Source organism: Alexandromys fortis, unplaced genomic scaffold (genome assembly GCF_014885135.2).
Source record: "Alexandromys fortis isolate MF-2015 unplaced genomic scaffold, M_Fortis_MF-2015_v1.1 scaffold_15, whole genome shotgun sequence".
NCBI lineage: Eukaryota > Metazoa > Chordata > Mammalia > Rodentia > Cricetidae > Alexandromys > Alexandromys fortis.
In genome coordinates this window covers 3332929-3352846 of record NW_026067911.1, presented here as the reverse complement: position 1 = coordinate 3352846, position 19918 = coordinate 3332929, and the positions used below count along the sequence as shown (strand labels likewise).

Sequence of the window (19918 nt, the reverse complement as noted above, 5' to 3'; positions counted from 1 at the left end):
GTTTTATTTCAAACAACTTGAAGTTCAACTTTGCAAAAATGGTGCTATTCAGCTGGACTTAGTGGTCACACCTGTAAGTCCCAGCACTGATGAGGCAGAGAGAGGGTAGTGAGATCAAGGCCAGCCTGGGCTGCATTTAGCACTAGCTTGGGTTAAAATGGATGTGCTAAACCATAGTATCTTTAATTTTTATTGAACCTCTTTTTCTTTCTCACTTTAGACAGTTAATCAGCTTGCACATGCTCTCCATATGGACAAAGACTTGAAAGCTGGCTGCCTTGTGCATGTATTTTGGCCCAAAGCAAAATGTGCCCTCCTGAGAGATGACCTGGTTTTAGTAGACAGGTAAATTTACATACAAATTGTGTTTTCTCTTGGTTTACTTGGTAGAATAATGCTACTTATCACACTGCTGTGATCTGATTCCTGACAAGAAGCAGTGTGAGGGAGTAGTGGTTTGTTCTCGGTTGGAGGCTGGAGTTCATCATGGTAGGGAAGGTATGGCAAGAGCAGCAGCCCCCAGGAGCATGAACTGCTGGCCACAGTGTGTCTGCAGTTAGGAAGTGCAGAGGTGAGCCCTGGTGCCCTGCGGTTAGGAAGTGCAGAGGTGAGCCCTGGTGCCCTGCGGTTAGGAAGTGCAGAGGTGAGCCCTGGTGCCCTGCGGTTAGGAAGTGCAGAGGTGAGTCCTGGTGGCTTACTCCCCCCCCACTTTTTTTTTTTTTAACTTGGAAAGTCTAGGAGGTTTGTATGCTCTGAAGGTAACTGAATGATTTTAGAATTTTCCATTGCTTTTACTAATATGCATTTTTATGTGTTTAAATTTTACTTTAGTTTGTGGCATTGGGGCTTGAACCAAGGACCTTGTGCTTACCATGCAGGTATTCTGCCCTGAGCTATAGCAGCAGGTCCCATGATGTATTTTAAGATCATCTTACTAGTGCTTGATGAAGTAGTGCACATTGGTTGTTTATTTTTCTTAACTATAGTATTCAAAGGATTCAAACATTTTTGTTATGTTTTTGTTTCTTCAATGAACAATTTGATGATTCCCCCTCCCTTTTTTGAGACACAGGGTCTCTTATATAGACCACGCTAGCCTTGAACTCACAGAGATCCACCTGCTTTTCTTTCGGAGTGCTGGGGTTAAAGGTGTGCGCCACCATGCCTGATCCCAGAGGGTTTTTGTTTGGGTGAACTTCTAAGCATTTTTATCTCTAAGCTATACTGGATATAGCTGATTGGAACAATTTATTGATATTAACCTAGACTATTATTGGTACTTTCCCCCCAGATTTTCCAGCATAAAACTTTAAAATTTAAAATGTAAAAGATTGCTTGTTTTGTCAAAAACATTGAATTAAAATTTTCTAAACAACTGCTTGATGGCTGAGAGAATGTCTTCCTTTTGGACTTGAAATGATAGAAAATGTTTTTGCTTGTTTGTTTTAATCTGTAACCCAAGTTTTGCTTTTTAACAAACATCATATGACACAGTGTTTGCTTCCTTCTCATTAGCCCAGGAACAGATGTTACCACAGAGCTGGATAGCTGGATTGATAAGTTCTGCCTCGATGCTGATGTCTTTGTTTTGGTTGCAAACTCAGAATCCACACTGATGAACACGGTAGGATTTATTCTTACTGCTGTGCTTGGGTGGCGTTCACTTTAATTCTGTAAAGAGAGGGCAGTCCTGGTGATGAGCTAGAAAGTTCACTGAGGGCTTGCTTTCCCTAGGACTAGAGGGCTGTTACTGGTCTCCTGTAGTGTTGCCTGGTTTCAGGAACAATCTAGGGCTCAGTGACTTTAGCTTCTAGTGTTTGTGGGTTTAGGGTGATTCAAGCATGAGACTGACAATCACTCTATGTGTGTGTTAGCCTGGAAGAACATGGTGCCAAGGTTGTTGAGATGTTTACTTAGGAGTCTTTTTTAAAAGACTCCTGCTTCCCTGTCAGGCATCTGGCAAAACTTTTCTCTTCAAGTTCTCCACCTTTCCCAACTTGATGTAGGTTCATGTTCATCCAACCTGGCTTGGAAGGTTCTTTATCCTTAATGACCAGATTCAGTCCAGACAAGCTTTCAGAGTTTAGATATCTAGTATGCAAACAGTAGCGTGCTATTGAAAAGGTTATTCACCGGAAGTGTAGGAATGACTGAGTACCATTGTAGCCAAGGTGTCACCAGTAAGATCTTACTATCACAAATACCAGGCTTCTGTTGTAATACCGGACAGCTTGTATCCTCGTTCTGTGAGAAGCTCCACAAATGTTTGAGATGTTGTACAGGACCATCATGATTTGGTGATGGCTAAGTGCCAAGTCCTTTTACAGCTTCTAGGGACAGACCTGACTAGAAGTGACAGGGTAGTGAAGAAAAGGCAAACAGATGGAAACACACAGAAAGAGTGGGATTGGGAGGACCGGATTATCTGATGGAGAAACCACAGCCCCTAGGTGCTCAGTGTGTCTGTTATATGTGTGCAACAGAGAGGCACAGTTGTTGCCTACAGCTGAGCCAGGATATGGGGCTATTACAGATGGATAAGGGGGCAGGGGTATCATAAACAGCTGAACAAGAGGCAGATTTAGTGGGAGCAGTCTTTGTGGGGGAGCAGTCTTTAGGCTGTAAATATCTGCGGGGAGAAAGCTACTGTGGTCATTTCTGCACACACTGTCAGCATCCCTGTGTGAACCATTTCCCTATGTGTCAGAGGCCCATGTCAAACAGCATACATTAGCTGAGGGCTTCACTCCCACAGATGAGCAGATGGCTCAGCCTCAGTCTGACTTTGGTGCCTCTGATTATGCTAGTCTCATTTGTTCTCTCTTTTGTGCTAACAATCAAACTCTGGGTTGTGCATGTGTTAGGCAAACACTGTCTCTGAGCAACATCCCCAGTCCTATTGATGCTATTCTTTTCTTGCAATTTGTCTACTTCTGAGCTTTTCCTTTTTCAGAAATACCTGTTAAGCTGGCTGTAGTCACATGTCTGTGTAATCTTGTATATAGAAGCAGAAGAATGATATATTTAATGCCATCTTTGATATATAATGAGTTCAGGGCCAGCCTGGATTATGAAAGACCCTGTTAGCAGCATGTCTAAACCCATCATTAGTACCTATTATTTTCTTTGTGGAGCCATTCCTATTTTCAACTAGCTATGGCATCTTGCTGTGAACAGACACAACACTTACTTTACAGTATTTATATAATGATCTTCGCTTGAACTTATCTAAAAGATCAAGAAGCAGTTTATATGACATTTGCTTTGTTATTTGAGTTTATACAAGTATGCCAGTGAACTCAGCCAAATTTATTTGTTGGTTTGTTTTCGAGGCAGGGTCTCACTATGTATCTCTGGCTTGTCTGGAGCTAACAGTGTAGAGCAGGCTGGCCTCAAACTCACAGAGATCTGCTTGTCTCTACCTTGGATTGAAGGTGTGCCCCTACCACAACCATCAGCTTAGCTAACTCTGAAAAATGATTTGAAGTGACTTTTAACTTCTGGGGCTATTATCAGTCAGTCACTTTTTGTCCTATACATACAGACTGGTGAGTGTTGGTCGAATCTCAAGAGAGACCTGGCAAGAGCAGGAACCCTTGCCATTGGGTTTGTGTTTTGATTTCCAAGGGCAAGATGAGTGTTCACAAGGGTCTTAGTGGATGCTAATCACTGTGCTTTAAATGATTCAGACTTTATGTCTGAGGGTTTTCATTATAAGGGTAAATACAAAGTGCTTGTTGAAATGTTGTTCTTGATATTTTTCAGGAGAAACATTTTTTCCATAAGGTGAATGAGCTGCTCTCCAAACCAAACATTTTCATTCTGAACAATCGTTGGGATGCTTCTGCCTCAGAGCCGGAATATATGGAGGATGTAAGTGTCACCCCTATTTTGAACTATAGTTGTGTACATTGTTATCTGAGAAAACAATCGACCTCAGAGGACATCACGAGAAATTATTCTGTGATTGTTGAAATAATATGAATATAGCTGGGCGTCATGATACACACTCTTATCTAATGCCTGACTTGGAAGGTGGGGGCAAAAGGATCAGGAAGTCAAAATCAATATGAGCTGTAAGTTTGAGGCTAGCCTGTCTGAAAAATTAAAAGAAAAAAAATAAGAGTATGATTTTAGAAAACCTGTAGGGGTTTGTGACAGGTATCTGGTACACTAAGCTATAGTTTTTCTCAGAACTAGAGACTTCTTTTTGTGTCTCACTTTTTTTTCACATGGGTGTTTTGCCTGCCTTCCATGTTTATGCACCCCTTCCATGCCAGAAGAGACTAGAATAGGGCCTTGGATCTGCTAGAACTGGAGGTACAAACGGTTGTGAGCTGCCGTGTGGAAGAGCAATTATATTCTCAGTCATTTAGTCATCTCTCTAGCCCCATGTTTAACTTTTATTGAAGTATAGAATGTGTAACAGAAAATGCCTACCCGAATCATTTAGTGCTTGACTCGGTGGATTTTCACAATACCTGCATCAGAACGCAGATGAAATAACTGAGCCTGCCTGACTCCCAGAGCTTCTCGTGACTCTGGCTTTTTTCTGTTTTGGTTTCTTGCTTTGCTTTTTGAGATGGTTGTTGGGACTGGAACTATGACCTTTTGAAAGAGCAACAGGGGTTCTTAAATGTTGAGCCATTTCTCTAGTCCCAGTTTCCATGTTCTTAAGAAAAATAGGCTGTTATATTTTTATTTAAAATGAAGACGATAGCTTTATTTTCTATTCGTATTGTAGTACTTCTTTTCTGATTTCAAAGGTATTAACAGCCCCACGGATGACAGTGTAGAAAATAAGCAGAGTAAAACTAAAAATGTTACCCACTTCTGCCCACTACTGTTAATGTACATATTATTTTTATTATGCCCTGAATATAAAATTGATTACATTGTCCCATACAATTAGGTAGGTATTAAAACTCATTTTGTGACGTTTTATAATATTTGAGTAATATTTGATGTTCAGAAGGAAAGTTATTAAGTAGAGATTTCCTGCTATCAAAATCAGACTTCATATGTATCACTATGAGAGTATGACCATGACAGCTTATAGAAGAAGGTTTATAAAAGTTTGTTATGGTGGGGAGGCAAGCTATAGTCATGGCAACTAGAGCAGAAGCTAAGGGTTCAGATCTTGAACTGCAGGCATTAAGTAGAGAGAACAAACTGGAAGTGGGGAGAGGCCTTAAGTTTTCAAAGCCCTGTGACACTTTGTCTGTCAAACAAGGCCACCAACTGAGTACAATTATTTAAATTCCCAAGCCTATGTCAGATATTTCTCATTCAAAGCATGACAGTTATTATACCTGAAATTTAGTACAGGCCTGTGGTTGAAGGTTGTTATTATTTCTGTTTTGTTTAAATTGTCAAAATTCCTGTGCTACTTGCAGGTGCGCAGACAGCACATGGATAGATGCCTTCACTTCTTGGTAGAAGAGCTCAAAGTTGTGAGTCCTTTGGAAGCTCGGAATCGGATCTTTTTTGTTTCAGCCAAGGAAGTTCTCAACTCCCGAAAACATAAAGCCCAGGGGATGCCAGAAGGTGGTATGTAGTATTTACGGTTTCCTTCTTAAATATAAATGTAGGTCATAACTAAGCAGTAGCATACTGGAAATCTTGTCTCCTGCTACCTGTGACTGTGCTCAGCTGTGGTGCAGTAATATTATATGGCAAGTGTTAAATCACACTGTCAAGAGTTGTGTGGTAGCCAGGCAGTGGTGGCGCGTGCCTTTAATCTCAGCACTCGAGAGGCAGAGGCAGGCAGGTCTCTGAGTTCGAGGCCAGCCTGGTCTACAGGAGCTAGTTCCAGAACACCTAGGACTGTAACACAGAGGAAACCTGTCTTGAAACAAACAAACAAAAACAACAACAAAATAAAGAGTAGTGTGGTGAGCTCTCTCATCATCCCATGAAGCAGGAGGCTTCCTTTTGTTCAGTACCCATCTGTCTTAATGAGCCAGCATGTTACTGCATGGTTGTGCTGGAGAACCTTTATTGTGCTGAAGATAGCCCAAATGGAGCATGCCCACTGATGCAGGCAGTTTAGTCAAACCCAGTGATGATCACAAAGTGCTTCCTTTAGGTGAAAAGGTGAAATGCTTGACTTAATAAAGCTTGTTATGATTCTACAGTAAGAACAAATCTGTGAAACTGTGAAGATGCAAAAAGAAATTTGTGTTAATATGCTATTGTACCTCTAACTTCAAAAGATATGACCTCAGTGCATACTAAATGCTTTCTTAAGATAAAAAGGGCATTAACTGTGTATGTGTGCAGATGATAGAACATAGTGTCCCGGTTAGATTTCTGTCAGTTTGATACAAGCTAAGATCATTTGGGAAAAGGAAAAGTTTAATGAAACAATGCCTCTATCAGATTGACCATTGGGCATGTTTGTGGTGCATTTTCTTGATTAGTGACTGAGAGAGGGCCAGCCCACTGTGAGCAGTGCCACCCCAGGCAGGTTGTCCTGGGTAATATAAGAAAGACAGCTGAGCAAGCCTTGGAGAGCAAACCAGTCAGCGGCATTATTCTTTGGCATCTGCTTTGGTTCCTGCCCTGGCTTAACCTCACAATGAACTGATGGGAAAAAGTAAGCCATGTTTACTCCCCAAGTTATTTTTGATTATGGTGTTTTAGCACAACAATAGGAAGAAAACAAATTAACTCATGTAGTATAATAGAGGGTTTCATATTTTATAGTTTACAGCAGCTATGATGTTTTGGAACATTTGTGTCATAAGTAAAGAAGGTTATTATACTAGATTTAAAAATCTTTGCCTAAGTCAGGCATGATGGCTCACGCCTGTAACGTACATTCTTTGGAAGCCGAAAAAGGAGGATTGCCACAAGTTCAAGGTAGTAGTACATCTGTGTAGTAAGACCTTGTCTCATAAAACAAAAATCAAACTCTTTGCCTGTGTTACAGGTGGGGCACTGGCCGAAGGATTTCAGGCAAGATTACAAGAGTTTCAGAATTTTGAACAAACTTTTGAGGTAGGAATTTCATTACTACTGGCTTGTACACGGCACTGGTTGGAGAGGGACTATAATCTTAATTGTCTACCTTTGTCAGTAACCTCTACTGTTATTAAGCGTAGTCCTGACAGCAGCAAGTGAAACAAGAAAGGTTTGAAGAAATGAAGGCCCTGCAGGAAGGATGACCTGTAAGAATTGAGAAAGGTGTATTCTATTTTTGTTTATAAATGAAAAGTGGTCTAGTATTGCTTATGTTGTGCAGTGAATGGTTATTTCTTGTGTTCATGCCTGTGGAGCAAGAGCAGACTAATTTCTGTTGGGACAGATGATGGTTACTGGGTAGTAGTTGACAAAAAACCCTAGCCAGCACAGAGGGAAATTGATCTTGGGTTGTAGGCATTTTTTTTTCCCCCAAAAACTTAAAACTTATTCTGTCTTTGAACGAAACATTGTTTGGATGTTGACATTCTAAGTCCTTACATAGCCTGCTTAGTATAGTTTTGCTTGATTTCCTATCACCTTCTCAATTGCAAGTGAACAAAGACTGTAGAATTAGAAAACTGCTGTCCATAATTATTCCCTATAAGGACTAATTGCCTTAATAGAGGCCATAAATGATGATGAGTGTACCAAGCCAAACTTTTTAAATGAAAAGTTTATTATTCCCTAATCTTTTATTTGGTGAGAGAAAGGCAGGTGAAGACATGTATTTAAAAAAGGAATTAATATCAACTGCTTTTCTTTCTAGGCAGGGTTTCCCATGCAGCTCTGGCTGGCCTGGAACTTGTTATGTAGACCTTGCTGGCTTTTCTTAAAAGACAAGTGTTTATGTGTTTTTTTTATTTTGAGTCAAGGTCTCTATGTTAAGTTGGTCTTGAATGCTTGGGTCTTACTGGTCGTCCCACTATAGCCTTCCAAGTCCTGGAGACCACAGGTGTGACTCCAAGCCTGCTTTTGGTAGTGACATGATGGATGCTTGGCCGTTAAGGTACAAGAAGAAAGCTGGGTACATGGCTATTGTCTAAGCTACTTGGGAGACTGGGTCAGGATGATTTCAGGGCTATCCTGGACAGTTTAGTGAGACTGCTTTTTTAAACGTGTGTGTGTGTGTGCAAGCATGTGCATGTATTAAAAAAAAAGTGCATATCTCCATGAATGTTACACCCAGGGAAGAGGTAAGTTCATCCTGTCTTCTTAACTCTGAGTTTAAAACATACTGAAATAGCATTCTTGGGTGTTTGTAACTGTGCATTATTAATAAATTGACTTCTTTAGATGTTAACAAGAAATCAGAAAACAGATTGATCTGTGCTTTTCATTTTGGTTCTCAGTTTTTAAATTTGAAAGTCTATATAACATGTTCTGACAAGATGGAATTGAGAGTAGTTTGATCAGTATTTTTTAACCTGGTACAAAAGTACAATAGTTTCTGATAATGTAACTCTGCAAATTGCACTTTCATGATCCCAGCAAAAATTCGTTAGTTCAGAGTGTGTAAGGACTTTCTCACGGTGCTCCTTCAGACCCTGTAGATGACTAGAACCCCCCATTGTGGATACCCTCGGTGGAAAGGCTTCTTTTCTTCCTTGTGCTTGCTCATAACTGAATCTGTACCTCCCACGCTGGTGACATCGAGTCCCTTCACTCTGTCTAGTCAGCTCTCGCACTGTGCTGTCTTCTCTGCGCTGGATCTTCATTACTGACATCTAGATCGACTTCATCGAGGAACATTGCTTTTAACTTTTTTCTCTTAAAATTGTTTTTATGCTTTTGTTATAATTTTATAGATATTTATTTGGCACATTTACAAGGTAGTTATGTAAAATAAAATCAAAGCTTAGTTGGATCATTTAAAAATTCTCAGAGGTGGGTAATGATCACAGGTTCTAGTGAAGGGTGTGTCTCAGAGCCTCTGCTTCAAACTCATAGAACAGGAGTAGGCAACTTGCTGTCAGTAGGTTAGTAAGAATGAGTGATGCTTCAGGGAGCTTCATGAGAAAGGTACGGGGGAAGAAAGAAGAAAGGTAACTGGGGAGGGATGGACTGTCATTACAAGCCTAAAAGAATTGCTCTGCTTTCCATACCTCAAAGAAAATACTGAAGAAATAACTACACAGCAAAAAGTTAGGTTTTTCCTGAGTGAGACAGCCTTACGAGGTTGTGAATAGCACGTTCAGTAAGCGTGGGCCATACAGATGACTCTGGTGTAACTCACACAGCTGGAGGATTGAAGCTTGAAAGCTTCTGTCAGTATTGACAGAAGAACAATAGTCAGTTTCAGGAAGTCATGACCACAATTAGTATCATATGCACACATGTACACACACACACACACACGTGCTTGCATACGTATCTATCTATCTGTCTCTCCTGTCTGTCTGTCTGTCTGTCTGTCTGTCTGTCTGTCTGTCTATCTATCTATCTATCTATCTATCTATCTATCTATCTATCTATCTATCTATCTGACATTCCCAGTGATGGATTCTTAGTAGTGCAGGAGTATTGTATGGCCCAAATAGAAATAGAAAGTCAGAAATTTCCTATAAGCAAGTTTTACTTGCTGATGCTGACACCGTGTGGGCCAGTGTTTCTTGCATTGTTCAAAGACTATGTGGTTTTTTTTCTAACTACTTTGAGTTTTGAAATATTGTATCATTGTAGAATTTTACTTTCTTGGAAGTAAAAATTAAATGAGGTTAGTTGTAACAGTTTTGTTAACTTTTTTTTAATATTTATTTATTATTTATACAGTATTCTGTCTGCTTGTATGCCTGCAGGCCAGAAGAGGGCACCAGACCTCATTACAGATGGTTGCGAGCCACCATGTGGTTGCTGGGAATTGAACTCAGGACCTTTGGAAGAGCAGGCAGTGCTCTTAACCTCTGAGCCATCTCTCCAGCCCCTTTGTTAACTTTTGATGATGAATCATTAAAAAAGAAAGTATGACATATATTACACATGTTAAAAATTGAGACAAAATTTTACAAATCAAATGTGTCCATTGGTATATGTGATGCATTCTGACATATGCGAGTTACAAGAAACAAAACACACTATTGACACGGTGTAGTGGCATGTATTTTCCATTTCATTTTAAGGCCAGCCTGAGTTATATAGAGTCTAGGTTATGTATAAAACTCTGTATCTAAAAACAAACTCAAAGAACCAGAAATAGTCATGCATGCCTATAACCACAGCACTTGGGTAGCAGGGGGTTGCTGTGAGTTGGACACTAGAGAGCGAAACCTACTTCAAAACTTCAAGACACACACATGCGCTCTCTCTCTCTCTCTCTCTCTCTCTCTCTCTCTCTCTCTCTCTCTCTCTCACACACACACACACACACACTCACACACTCACTCCAACAAAAAAAGAGGATGAAAGGAAGGGGAGCGGTCTATTTGTTGGGAGACACTGGCTGATTGTAGCCACCTCTGCTGTGAAGGGGAGACAGTCAAGCTCAGTGTCCTTCAGGCCTGGCGCTGTCTGTGCTGCACTCTCATGGTCTTTGAGATAGCTGCAAGTGGCTTTCTATGTGTACTTTAAAATGTTAATGATAATTTTAACTGCTCATATCTTATTACTCCTTAGATATTCTTTTCAGTAACCTTAGGTATATTATCACGTTATATAAATCATTTTATTTATTTATTTTTATATAAATCATTTTAAAATAAGAACTCTAAAACAACACCACCAAGAATTCTAACAACTCAGACTTTATTTGGTTATATATTACAAACATGATTAAAACAAGGTAAATGGAAAAACTCAAATAGGTGTTTCTCGTGGGACATCTGTGACCCTGAGAATAGTGCCATTTGTTAGTTTCCTTTTTTGTTGTAATTGTTTTGTAGTCAGCCCCCTGCACATTACTGTGTGAAGATGCACAAAAATACAAACTTGCTGTTACAGCTCTTCTTACTTTTAAGTTCTTCAGTTTGCTTAATCTTTGTAATTTTAAGTTGTGTTTCATCATGCAATTTTTTTCCATCTTTCCTTTTGGTTTTGGTTTACATTACAACCAGCAAGTTTTTGTGTTTGAATTCCTGAAAGTGTTTGGATGGAATTGCAGTAATGTGTTATGGCTTGGGCCCCTCGCAGGAGTGTATCTCGCAGTCAGCAGTGAAAACAAAGTTTGAACAGCACACTGTCAGAGCTAAACAGATACTAGACACTGTGAAAAACATATTGGACTCAGTAAACGTGGCAGCAGCAGAGAAGAGGTAGGCATCCCCATTATTATGGCCCAAATGTTACTTTCATTGTGTCAGATCTTTAGGGCTGAGGTTTGAAATGGTACGAAAAATACTTTGGCACTAAGCCCAGTTTTGTGACTTTACTGGTGCCTGCTTGTGTATTTTTAAATTAATATTTGAAGATGATTTATTAATTTTGTGACCTTCCCCGGGTGACTGTGTATGAATTGTGGCTTTAAAATGTTGAGTAACGTCATGGGAGAGGAGGACCGATCTTCAAGCAGAATTGTAAGAAGATTTCCAAACCAGGTGATGCTGTTTACAGTCAATTCACAGCCCTTCTCCTGTAACCTTGAATAGTATGCGGAGGTACTGAAGCAGACAGCTTTCCCAGATGTGGCACACACCAGCTCTGGTGAGGCTGAGGTGGGAAGAGCTTGGGTTAAGGCCATCTTAAAATATGAAACTTGACACATTTGGGAACAAATTGCAAAATGTTGTTAGGTGTGACAAATATGTTATCAGGCCTCATGTCTTAGCAAGCTTAACCCAGTTCAGGGAAGCATAGAAAGATCAAAGATTAAGTCAAGATGGGGTGAAATTGAAGAATGTTTTTGAGATAGTCTAGTCTAAAACCCATTGGCACTCCACATGCCTCAGCCTCCCAAACACAGGGATTAGAAGCTTCACCTGTTAAACCTTGATAAAACTGAGGGTTGCTTGGTTGTTTATAAGTCCTCTGTCGCTGGCACTTAAAATTGAAGTTTTGAAATTACATATTTTCACTAAGAACACCGCTCTGCCTGTCCTTGACTGTGCAGCTTATAAATGATGGCAGCTGAGGCTGTGCCCTGCGTCTGTCTCAGCCCCGGCAGCGTCTCTCCGCACAGCTTGCATGCTGAGCGTGTTGCGGCTGAGGCCCGTTCCAGCTTGACTCCTCCCTGATGCACGCCAGATAACAAATATAGTCTAATTGGCTGACTTCCATCTTTTAAAAAATAGGACGTTGAACTAAACGTGGCAAAAGATGTGATTTGAGAACAATGTCCTGGAAATTAATGCTGCTGGTTTTCTTAAACAGCTCCCAGGTCCTACTTTTCCTGTCACCCGAGGTCCACAGACCTTCACAGGGAGTCCCATAGTGGATATTTGGAGCTTTGTGGGCCGTGCCATCTCTTGTGTGCCTGCTTAGTCATAGACAACAGGAGGAGCTTGTGGCTTCCCACTGTACTGTCTGCTTCACTTGTTTATTAACTGAATCGCTGTCGTGGAGACTTAGAATCCTTACTGTTTTTGTGGGATGCAGGTAACTCAAGAGAGTCAAGGTCATTTATATTAAGCCATCGACATTGAAGGACTTGCTAGGTGAAATGCAATTGTAGTCCTTTGAGACTTTGAACACAAGATTTCTTTTTTCTTGTGTCATGTTAAATAATGGTTCCAGATATAAATGAATGACCTTGCTTAATTAATTGCTTTAGACTTTAACTGGCCCACATATTGATCACTCTTCCTAATAAAATAGGGTTTATTCAATAGAAGAGAGGGAAGACCAAATTGATAGACTGGACTTCATCCGAAACCAGATGAACCTCCTAACACTAGAGGTTAAGAAGAAAATCAAGGAGGTCACGGAGGAGGTGGCCAACAAGGTAACAGTGTCTCTGGTCATGGTGTCTGGAAGCAGCAGTATGTGTTAGCACTAAATGCGTCTGTCTCTTACCTTAAAGGAGTATGTCCCTTGATTTGATATTCTCAGCAGTTGTAGTTGCTAATCTTTTTTTATTTTATCTTGTTTGTTTATTTGAGGGGATGTTATGCAGCCCTGGCTGGCCGTGGATGACTTTAATTTTTAACACCGAGTTTTTTTTTTTTAATGTTTTCAGGTTTCTTGTGCAATGACAGATGAAATTTGTCGACTGTCTGTCTTGGTTGATGAGTTTTGTTCTGACTTTCATCCTTCCCCCAGTGTACTGAAAGTGTATAAGAGTGTAAGTTCAAGTTGTTGGCCACGCGTTCTGAGGCTGCTCTCTTGCTCTTTACTTTATTCCTGTGTTTAGTGGCTCTTTCACTGCGTTCTTGGCAGTTCCTGTACAGAGGATGACAGCTCCCATGCTCTGGTGTAAATACAAACTGTCTCACGTGTAAAATTTCTGAGGGCCTGGGGATGGAGCTTGGTGGTCAAGCATGTGTTTAGCAACTGTGAAATTCTAGGTTCGATTGCCAACATCCACCCAAAAGAAGATCATTTCAACAGTCTTTATAAAATCTACCTACTTTATATGGAAAAAATAATGTGGACATTTACAATTATTATTGATAGGAATTAAATAAGCACATAGAAGATGGTATGGGAAGAAATTTGGCTGATCGGTGCACCAATGAAGTCAATGCCTCCATGCTTCAGTCACAACAAGAAATTATCAAAAACTTGAAGCCATTACTTCCAGCTGGTGTACAGAGTCAGCTTCATACACTAATACCTTGCAAAAAATTTGATCTCAGCTATGATCTCAATTGCCACAAGTTGTGTTCAGATTTTCAAGAGGACATTGTGTTTCGATTTTCCCTGGGCTGGTCTTCCCTTGTGCATCGATTCCTGGGCTCCACAAATGCACAGAGGGTGCTGCTTGGGCTCTCCGAGCCTGTATTTCAGGTATGTGTCTTGATTGCTCCAGTTGGCACTCTTAACGCTGCTCATGCACGTTCACTTATAAGCTGGCTTACTCGAATCTGCCTACTTAGGAGCTCATGTCTGCCTCATCCAGCCTCGTCTGAGTTGGAGTTTGTTTGCCCATTAATACTATGAATGCCATGTTTGCAGCTTCTCCATTCACTTTTTGTATCTGTACATGTTTGCCTGTGTGTACAGTGCATGTTCATGTGCATGTATTATGTGCCACATGTGAAGGTCAGAGGACAATATGTAGGAGTCGGTTCTGTGCTTCTACCATTTGGCTTCTGGCATTGAACTCAGATCCTCAGACTTTACAGGAAGTATTTTTAAAATTTGGTTCTAGACTTTAAATAAATTAGAATAAGCTTTAATTTTTGTTAATTTTAGAATTTCGAGGAAGTTTATGGAGTAAAAACCATCCCAGAGGCTAGAGAGATAGCTCAAGAGTTAAAAGCACTCTTGGGCTTGCAGAAGACCTGAGTATCTTCTCAGCACCCACCTGTAACTCCAGCTCCAGGGGATTTGTTAGCCTCTTCTGGCCTCTGCACACTGTCATGCATTCACACAAACACATACATGTGCATATAAATAGTAAACATAAAAATAAATGAAAAACATCACCGTAGTCTACTTTTAAAGCATTTCTGTTGGGGCTGGAGAAGTGGCTCAATGACTAAGAATGCACGCTGTTCTTGCAGGGCCTGAGTTTGGTTGCCAGCACCCACCCTGGGTAGTTCAGAACTGCTGTATCTCCATCTCCAGGGATCTGACACCCTCTGGCCATTGTAGGCTAATGTACACATAGCCCCCTCCATAAACACATGATTAAAATTAAAGAAGAACACTTTTTGTTCTTCTCTGGAGATTCCCTCCTGCCCATTCATGTCTCTGGGGTTAGCAGTAGTCAGTCAGGTTTGTCAGTTTGGATTTGCCATCTACACATTCCCTAGTGTCTCAGGTGCCTAGGCAGAGCTCAAGTAGGATGTTTTCAAGGTACATCCTCCGGGTGGCAGAGTAATAGGTGGAACACATTTTATTTCTCCACCGTCCATTGGCCCATAGTGTGCTGGCTGGCTTTGCAAGAAAGTCATTGCCAACGAAGCCTGCAGAAGTGATTATGTAGCATGTAGGGGAGTCTTTTCATTAGTGTCAGTAGAGGACAGTGAGAGACTGCTATTTTAGACTAAAGTGGGCTCTACTAAGCAAACTTTAAGATAATGTTTATACACACCTCCCCTTTTATATTCATTTAAAGGTGTTGGGCCTCTTCCTTGACTCTCCTAATACTCCACCATTCACTCTGTTCTCATTTTCTACCTCTCCCATGAGTCGCCTTTGTTCCTAAACAATTCTGCTTCTGCTTGCATATCCCAGTATATATGTGATACATGTATCTGTCATGTCCAGGACCTGCAAGTGAGAAAAGTCATCCAGTACTTGTCTTTCTCATATGATTTATTCATGTAATATGGTTCTCTTTAGTTTTATTGTTTTCCTGAAAATGACATAACTTAGAATTCTATTGCATATATAAACTATATTTTCTCTTTATGTTTGTGAGGGTACATGCTTTTTTGAAAACTTTATTCTTCAGACAGAACATCTCATCTTCAATAAAGGCTTTCATGTAACCCACACATAAAACTACATTTTTCTTTATACATTCCTTTGCTGTTGTACATCTGCCTTGGTTCTTTTTTTTTTTTTTTCCAAATATTCATTTATTTATCACGTATACAATATTCTGTCTGTGTGTATGTCTGCAGGCCAGAAGAGGGCACCAGATGGTTGTGTCATTACAGATGGTTGTGAGCCACCATGTGGTTGCAGGCAATTGAACTCAGGACCTTTGGAAGAGCAGGCAATGCTCTTAACCACTAAGCCATCTCTCCAGCCCCCCATCTGCCTTGGTTCTTATAGCAGCCATTGTGAATAGCACTGCATAGTTGCTTTTGAAAATGTTGTAGATGTGCTTGCATACTGTCATGTGGATGTGCATGTGTGCCCTCATGTGGATGTGGGCTTTGCTTCTGGGGGTACTCCAGGAGTAAATGCTACGCCATGTAGTAACTTGAGGTAAACTTCCTTTTATTAGCATTCTCTCCCCTACCTGCCTCCCATCCTTCTTTTTTAAAGATTTTATTTATTTATTATGTATACAACATCCTGTCTCCATGTATGCCTGCAGGTCAGAAGAGGGCGCCAGATCTCATTACAGATGGTTGTGAGCCACCATGCGGTTGCTGGGAATTGAACTCAGGTCCTCTGGAAGAACAGTCAATGCTCTTAACCACTGAGCCATCTCTACAGCCCCCATCCTTCTTTCTGCCTGGTGTGTGTGTGTGTGTGTGTGTGTGTGTGTGTGTGTGTGTGTATGTTGGGGTGACCTTGAATGTGAAATCTTCTTTCCTTTACCTCCCAAGTTCTGGGATATAGATGTGTGCCACCGTGCCCTGCTAATTTAGGTATTTAGACAATTCTTACTTTGTAGCCCAGACTGGCCTCAGACGTAATGATCTTCCTATCTCAGCCTCCTGAGCATTGGGATCACAGGTGAGCATCACTCCTGGCACTTATGTTTATGTTTCTTAAGATTTTCCAATTTTTTTTCCAAGCTGGTCACATTTTACCCTGCCCGCAAGTACGGTGAAGGCTTAATTTTCTAGGTGTACTTTGTACGCTTGTTTTATTGTCTATCTTATCCTGATGAGTGTGAACTGATATCTCATCATGGGTTTGATTTACACTACCTTAATGACTGATTTGAACATGTACTTATTAAATAAACCCTTTGCCCTTGTGTTCTTCTTGGGGTATGGGGCTCTTGTAGTCCTGGCTGTCCTGTAACTCTGGCAACCAGGCCGGCCTCGACTCCAGAGATCCACCTGCCTCTGCCTCCTAGGTGCTGGGATTAAAGATGTGTACCATCAGTGCCCAGGTGTGTTCCTTTTGAGCAATATTTTTATTCACGTTCTAATTGTAATTGTTGGCCACTACTAAGTTTAGGGATTCTATAATCTGCATGTAAATTTACAATTTACTTTACAGATTGGTGATGTCCAAATATATTTTTCAGTGTGTGGCTTATTTTTTAATCTTCTTTGATGTGTTTTGCCTCCCAAGTGCTGGGATGAAAGGTGTGCATTACCATTGCCCAGCTGTTTGTTTTAATGCTAGAAATGAGCTAGGACATTGCATGTGCTAAGCACACAAGTCTTAGTACTATGCTACATCTTCAACTCTTAAAAAAAAAGTAGTCTTAGCTGGGTGGTTGGTGGTCCATGTCTTTAATCCTAGCACTTGGGAGGCAGAGGCAGGCGGATTTCTGTGAGTTCAAGGCCAACCTGGTTTACAAGAGCTAGTTCCAGGACAGACTCCAAAGCTACAAAGAAACCCTGTCTTGAAAAACAAAAAACAAACAAACAAAAAAATTTAATTCTTGGGAGATAGAATTAGCTGTAGAGGTGGCCCAGTGGTTAAGAGTGCTTACTGCTTTTTCAGAGTTCTCAGTACCCACATTTAGGCAGCTCATAATTGCCTGTAACATCCAGGGTATCCAACACCTCTATTCTTGGGGTACACTGCATACATACACATAATGAAAAATAAGAAAAGTTACTCTTAGAAAACCAGTTTTAATTTTTATTGATTTACTATTAAATTTATTGTTCATTATATCATTAATTCACATAGAAAATAATTTCTGTGAAGGTACATGTTTGTCATTTCAGCAGTCTGGTAGCTGAGGCTGGAAGATTCTGAGTTTGAGTTTCAGGCTAGCCCTGGCAACTATGTCAGACACTGTCACAACCCTCTCCACAGCCAACAAGAAAAAGAACTTTTAGTGTTTTTTTATTTTCTTCGTGTAGTTGCATTCCACTCATTATTTGGAACCTTCCCCTCCCCCCCATAAATTGCTTTACCTTTTTTTTTTTTTAAACAAACCGCTTTATAAATGTAACTCTTTTTGTTGTTGTTGTTGTTGTTTTCTTCTCCTGAACTCTCCAGCTCCCTAGATCTTTGGCTTCAACTCCCACTGCTTCTCCTAATCCAGCAACCCCAGACTGTGCAGCTCAGGAAGAGCTCATGATCACCTTGATCACAGGATTGGCATCTCTCACATCTAGAACCTCCATGGGCATCTTAGTTGTCGGGGGAGTGGTAAGAAACAGTTCTTTAATAAAGTTAACATCATATTCTCAGGAACTTTCAAGCATCTGAAAATTTGTAAATGGTAAATGTGACCAAGGAGCTGGGTAGTGGTGGTGCACACCTTGAATCCCAGCACTTCGGTGGCAGAGGCGGGTGAATCTCTGTGAACTCAAGGCCAGCCTGGCTACACAGAGAAACTCTGTCTCAAAAACAACAACAAAAAAGTAGTGACTAAGATTTTACAGGTGTAACTTATCTTTAATAACACATGCACACATGCACCCCTACCTACCTACATCCTTACCTGTAAGTTTAGGGTGAAAGCTGTTGAGTTGGTTTCTGTTTGCTGTTTGTTTGTTTTCCTTTGGGCAGTGCCCCCAGAGCCTTGCACATGCCAAATAGGCATTATACCACTGAATTACCTTCCTAACCGTATCTGGCTTTTAATAAAATGACCTATTTTCTCACTATAGCACACAAATAAGTGATTTATTTATATATTGACTTAACAAGAAAGAGCCAAGTTGGTAGAAAACTTGCCTTTTGTGAGGGCTGGTTTAATCTTTGACAACAAACAAGATGTCCTGCAGGACTGTCTCTGAATACCAATGGGAGCTGTCTTAAGTATTAAAGATTATTAGTAAGTTGTGTTCAGTTTTTTTATTCATTAACAGCATGTATGTGCTGTTATAATGTTTGAAACATTCAACCTAAAATATAATTTTCTTTCTTCCTTTTTTGGGGGGGATAATATCAAGTTGGTGCTGAAGAGATGGTTAAGATGTGCTGCTCTTCAGAGGACCCCTGCTTGGTTCTCCGCACCCACATGGCAACTCAGCCATTTGTAATTCTAGTCCCCGGGGTTCTGATGCCATCTACTGGCCTCTACAGGCACTACACATACATCTGGCATACTTTCATGTAGGCAGACAGAACACTTATACATAAGAAAAATTAAAGAAAACTTTACAAGGGAGGGAGCTTAATTCAGCCCATCAATTGTGGCAGGCTGTGTAACTCCATCCTAGTGTTTATATTTTTTCTATCAGATTTCTTTATGAGGAAGGTATATACATTTTTAGAAGATGATCACTGTCTCCTTCTAATGTGTTTGTTTCTCACAGTGAGCTGTGACTTTGTCTTGCAGATTTGGAGAATAGTGGGCTGGAAACTCATCTCTGTTTCCTTAAGTATGTATGGAGCTTTGTACCTTTATGAAAGGTTGACTTGGACCACCCGCGCTAAAGAGCGAGCATTTAAGCAGCAATTTGTGAACTATGCAACCGAAAAGCTGCAGATGATTGTGAGCTTCACAAGTGCAAACTGCAGCCACCAAGTCCAGCAGTAAGTAGGGAGGTGCAGCCTGCAGAGGATCTCTGCAGTTGGTGAGCACATGTGTAGTCACATCCAAGACACCAAGAGCTCTCCCCTGCTTCCCCTCTCAGCACTCCGCTCCTCATTCCCTGGTAGATTAGGGTTGAACATTTGGAAGTTGGTGTATAGGAACGCTTTAGAAGTAAGGAGAGCCGTCTTTAACAAATAGTTATTTAGCAAACCTATTCTAAGTTATGATCCTATTCAAATGCTTGTGGTTCCTTCATTATGAAGATTGACTTTTTAGCATTCATTAAATGGGCTCAATTAAGTGGACAGACTTCTCGTTTTTGCTTGCTTGTTTGTTTTGTTTTGTTAAGACAGGGTCTCATTGTAGCCCAGGCTGGCCTCTAACTCATGGCCGTCCTCCTGCCTCAATCTCCTGAGTCCTCTTTGCCCTGGTGATTTTGTGATGAATAGAATGTGCTTTTTACTATCATAGTTCAAACTTCAAGTCTGTAACAGCATTGGTTTTTAGATCTCAAAAGGATTTTCTTATAGTTCTAGGTCTACACACTTTCTCTTTTTCTTT

At 40.6% G+C, this 19918-nt stretch overlaps 1 protein-coding gene across 2 annotated transcripts in view; it reads left to right on the top strand.

Annotated features, from left to right (window-relative positions):
- The window catches only part of Mfn1 (mitofusin 1), a 42369-nt gene that overhangs the window by 13598 nt on the left and 8853 nt on the right, over positions 1–19918 (top strand). For both annotated transcript variants that reach the window (XM_050138375.1, XM_050138376.1), the window contains exons 5-15: positions 221–345; positions 1516–1624; positions 3766–3873; positions 5397–5550; positions 6935–7002; positions 11089–11210; positions 12709–12835; positions 13070–13174; positions 13507–13839; positions 17869–18021; positions 19160–19356. In XM_050138375.1, coding sequence (XP_049994332.1) covers positions 221–345; positions 1516–1624; positions 3766–3873; positions 5397–5550; positions 6935–7002; positions 11089–11210; positions 12709–12835; positions 13070–13174; positions 13507–13839; positions 17869–18021; positions 19160–19356 — 1601 coding nt within the window. The remainder of the gene's footprint in view (positions 1–220; positions 346–1515; positions 1625–3765; positions 3874–5396; positions 5551–6934; positions 7003–11088; positions 11211–12708; positions 12836–13069; positions 13175–13506; positions 13840–17868; positions 18022–19159; positions 19357–19918) is intronic.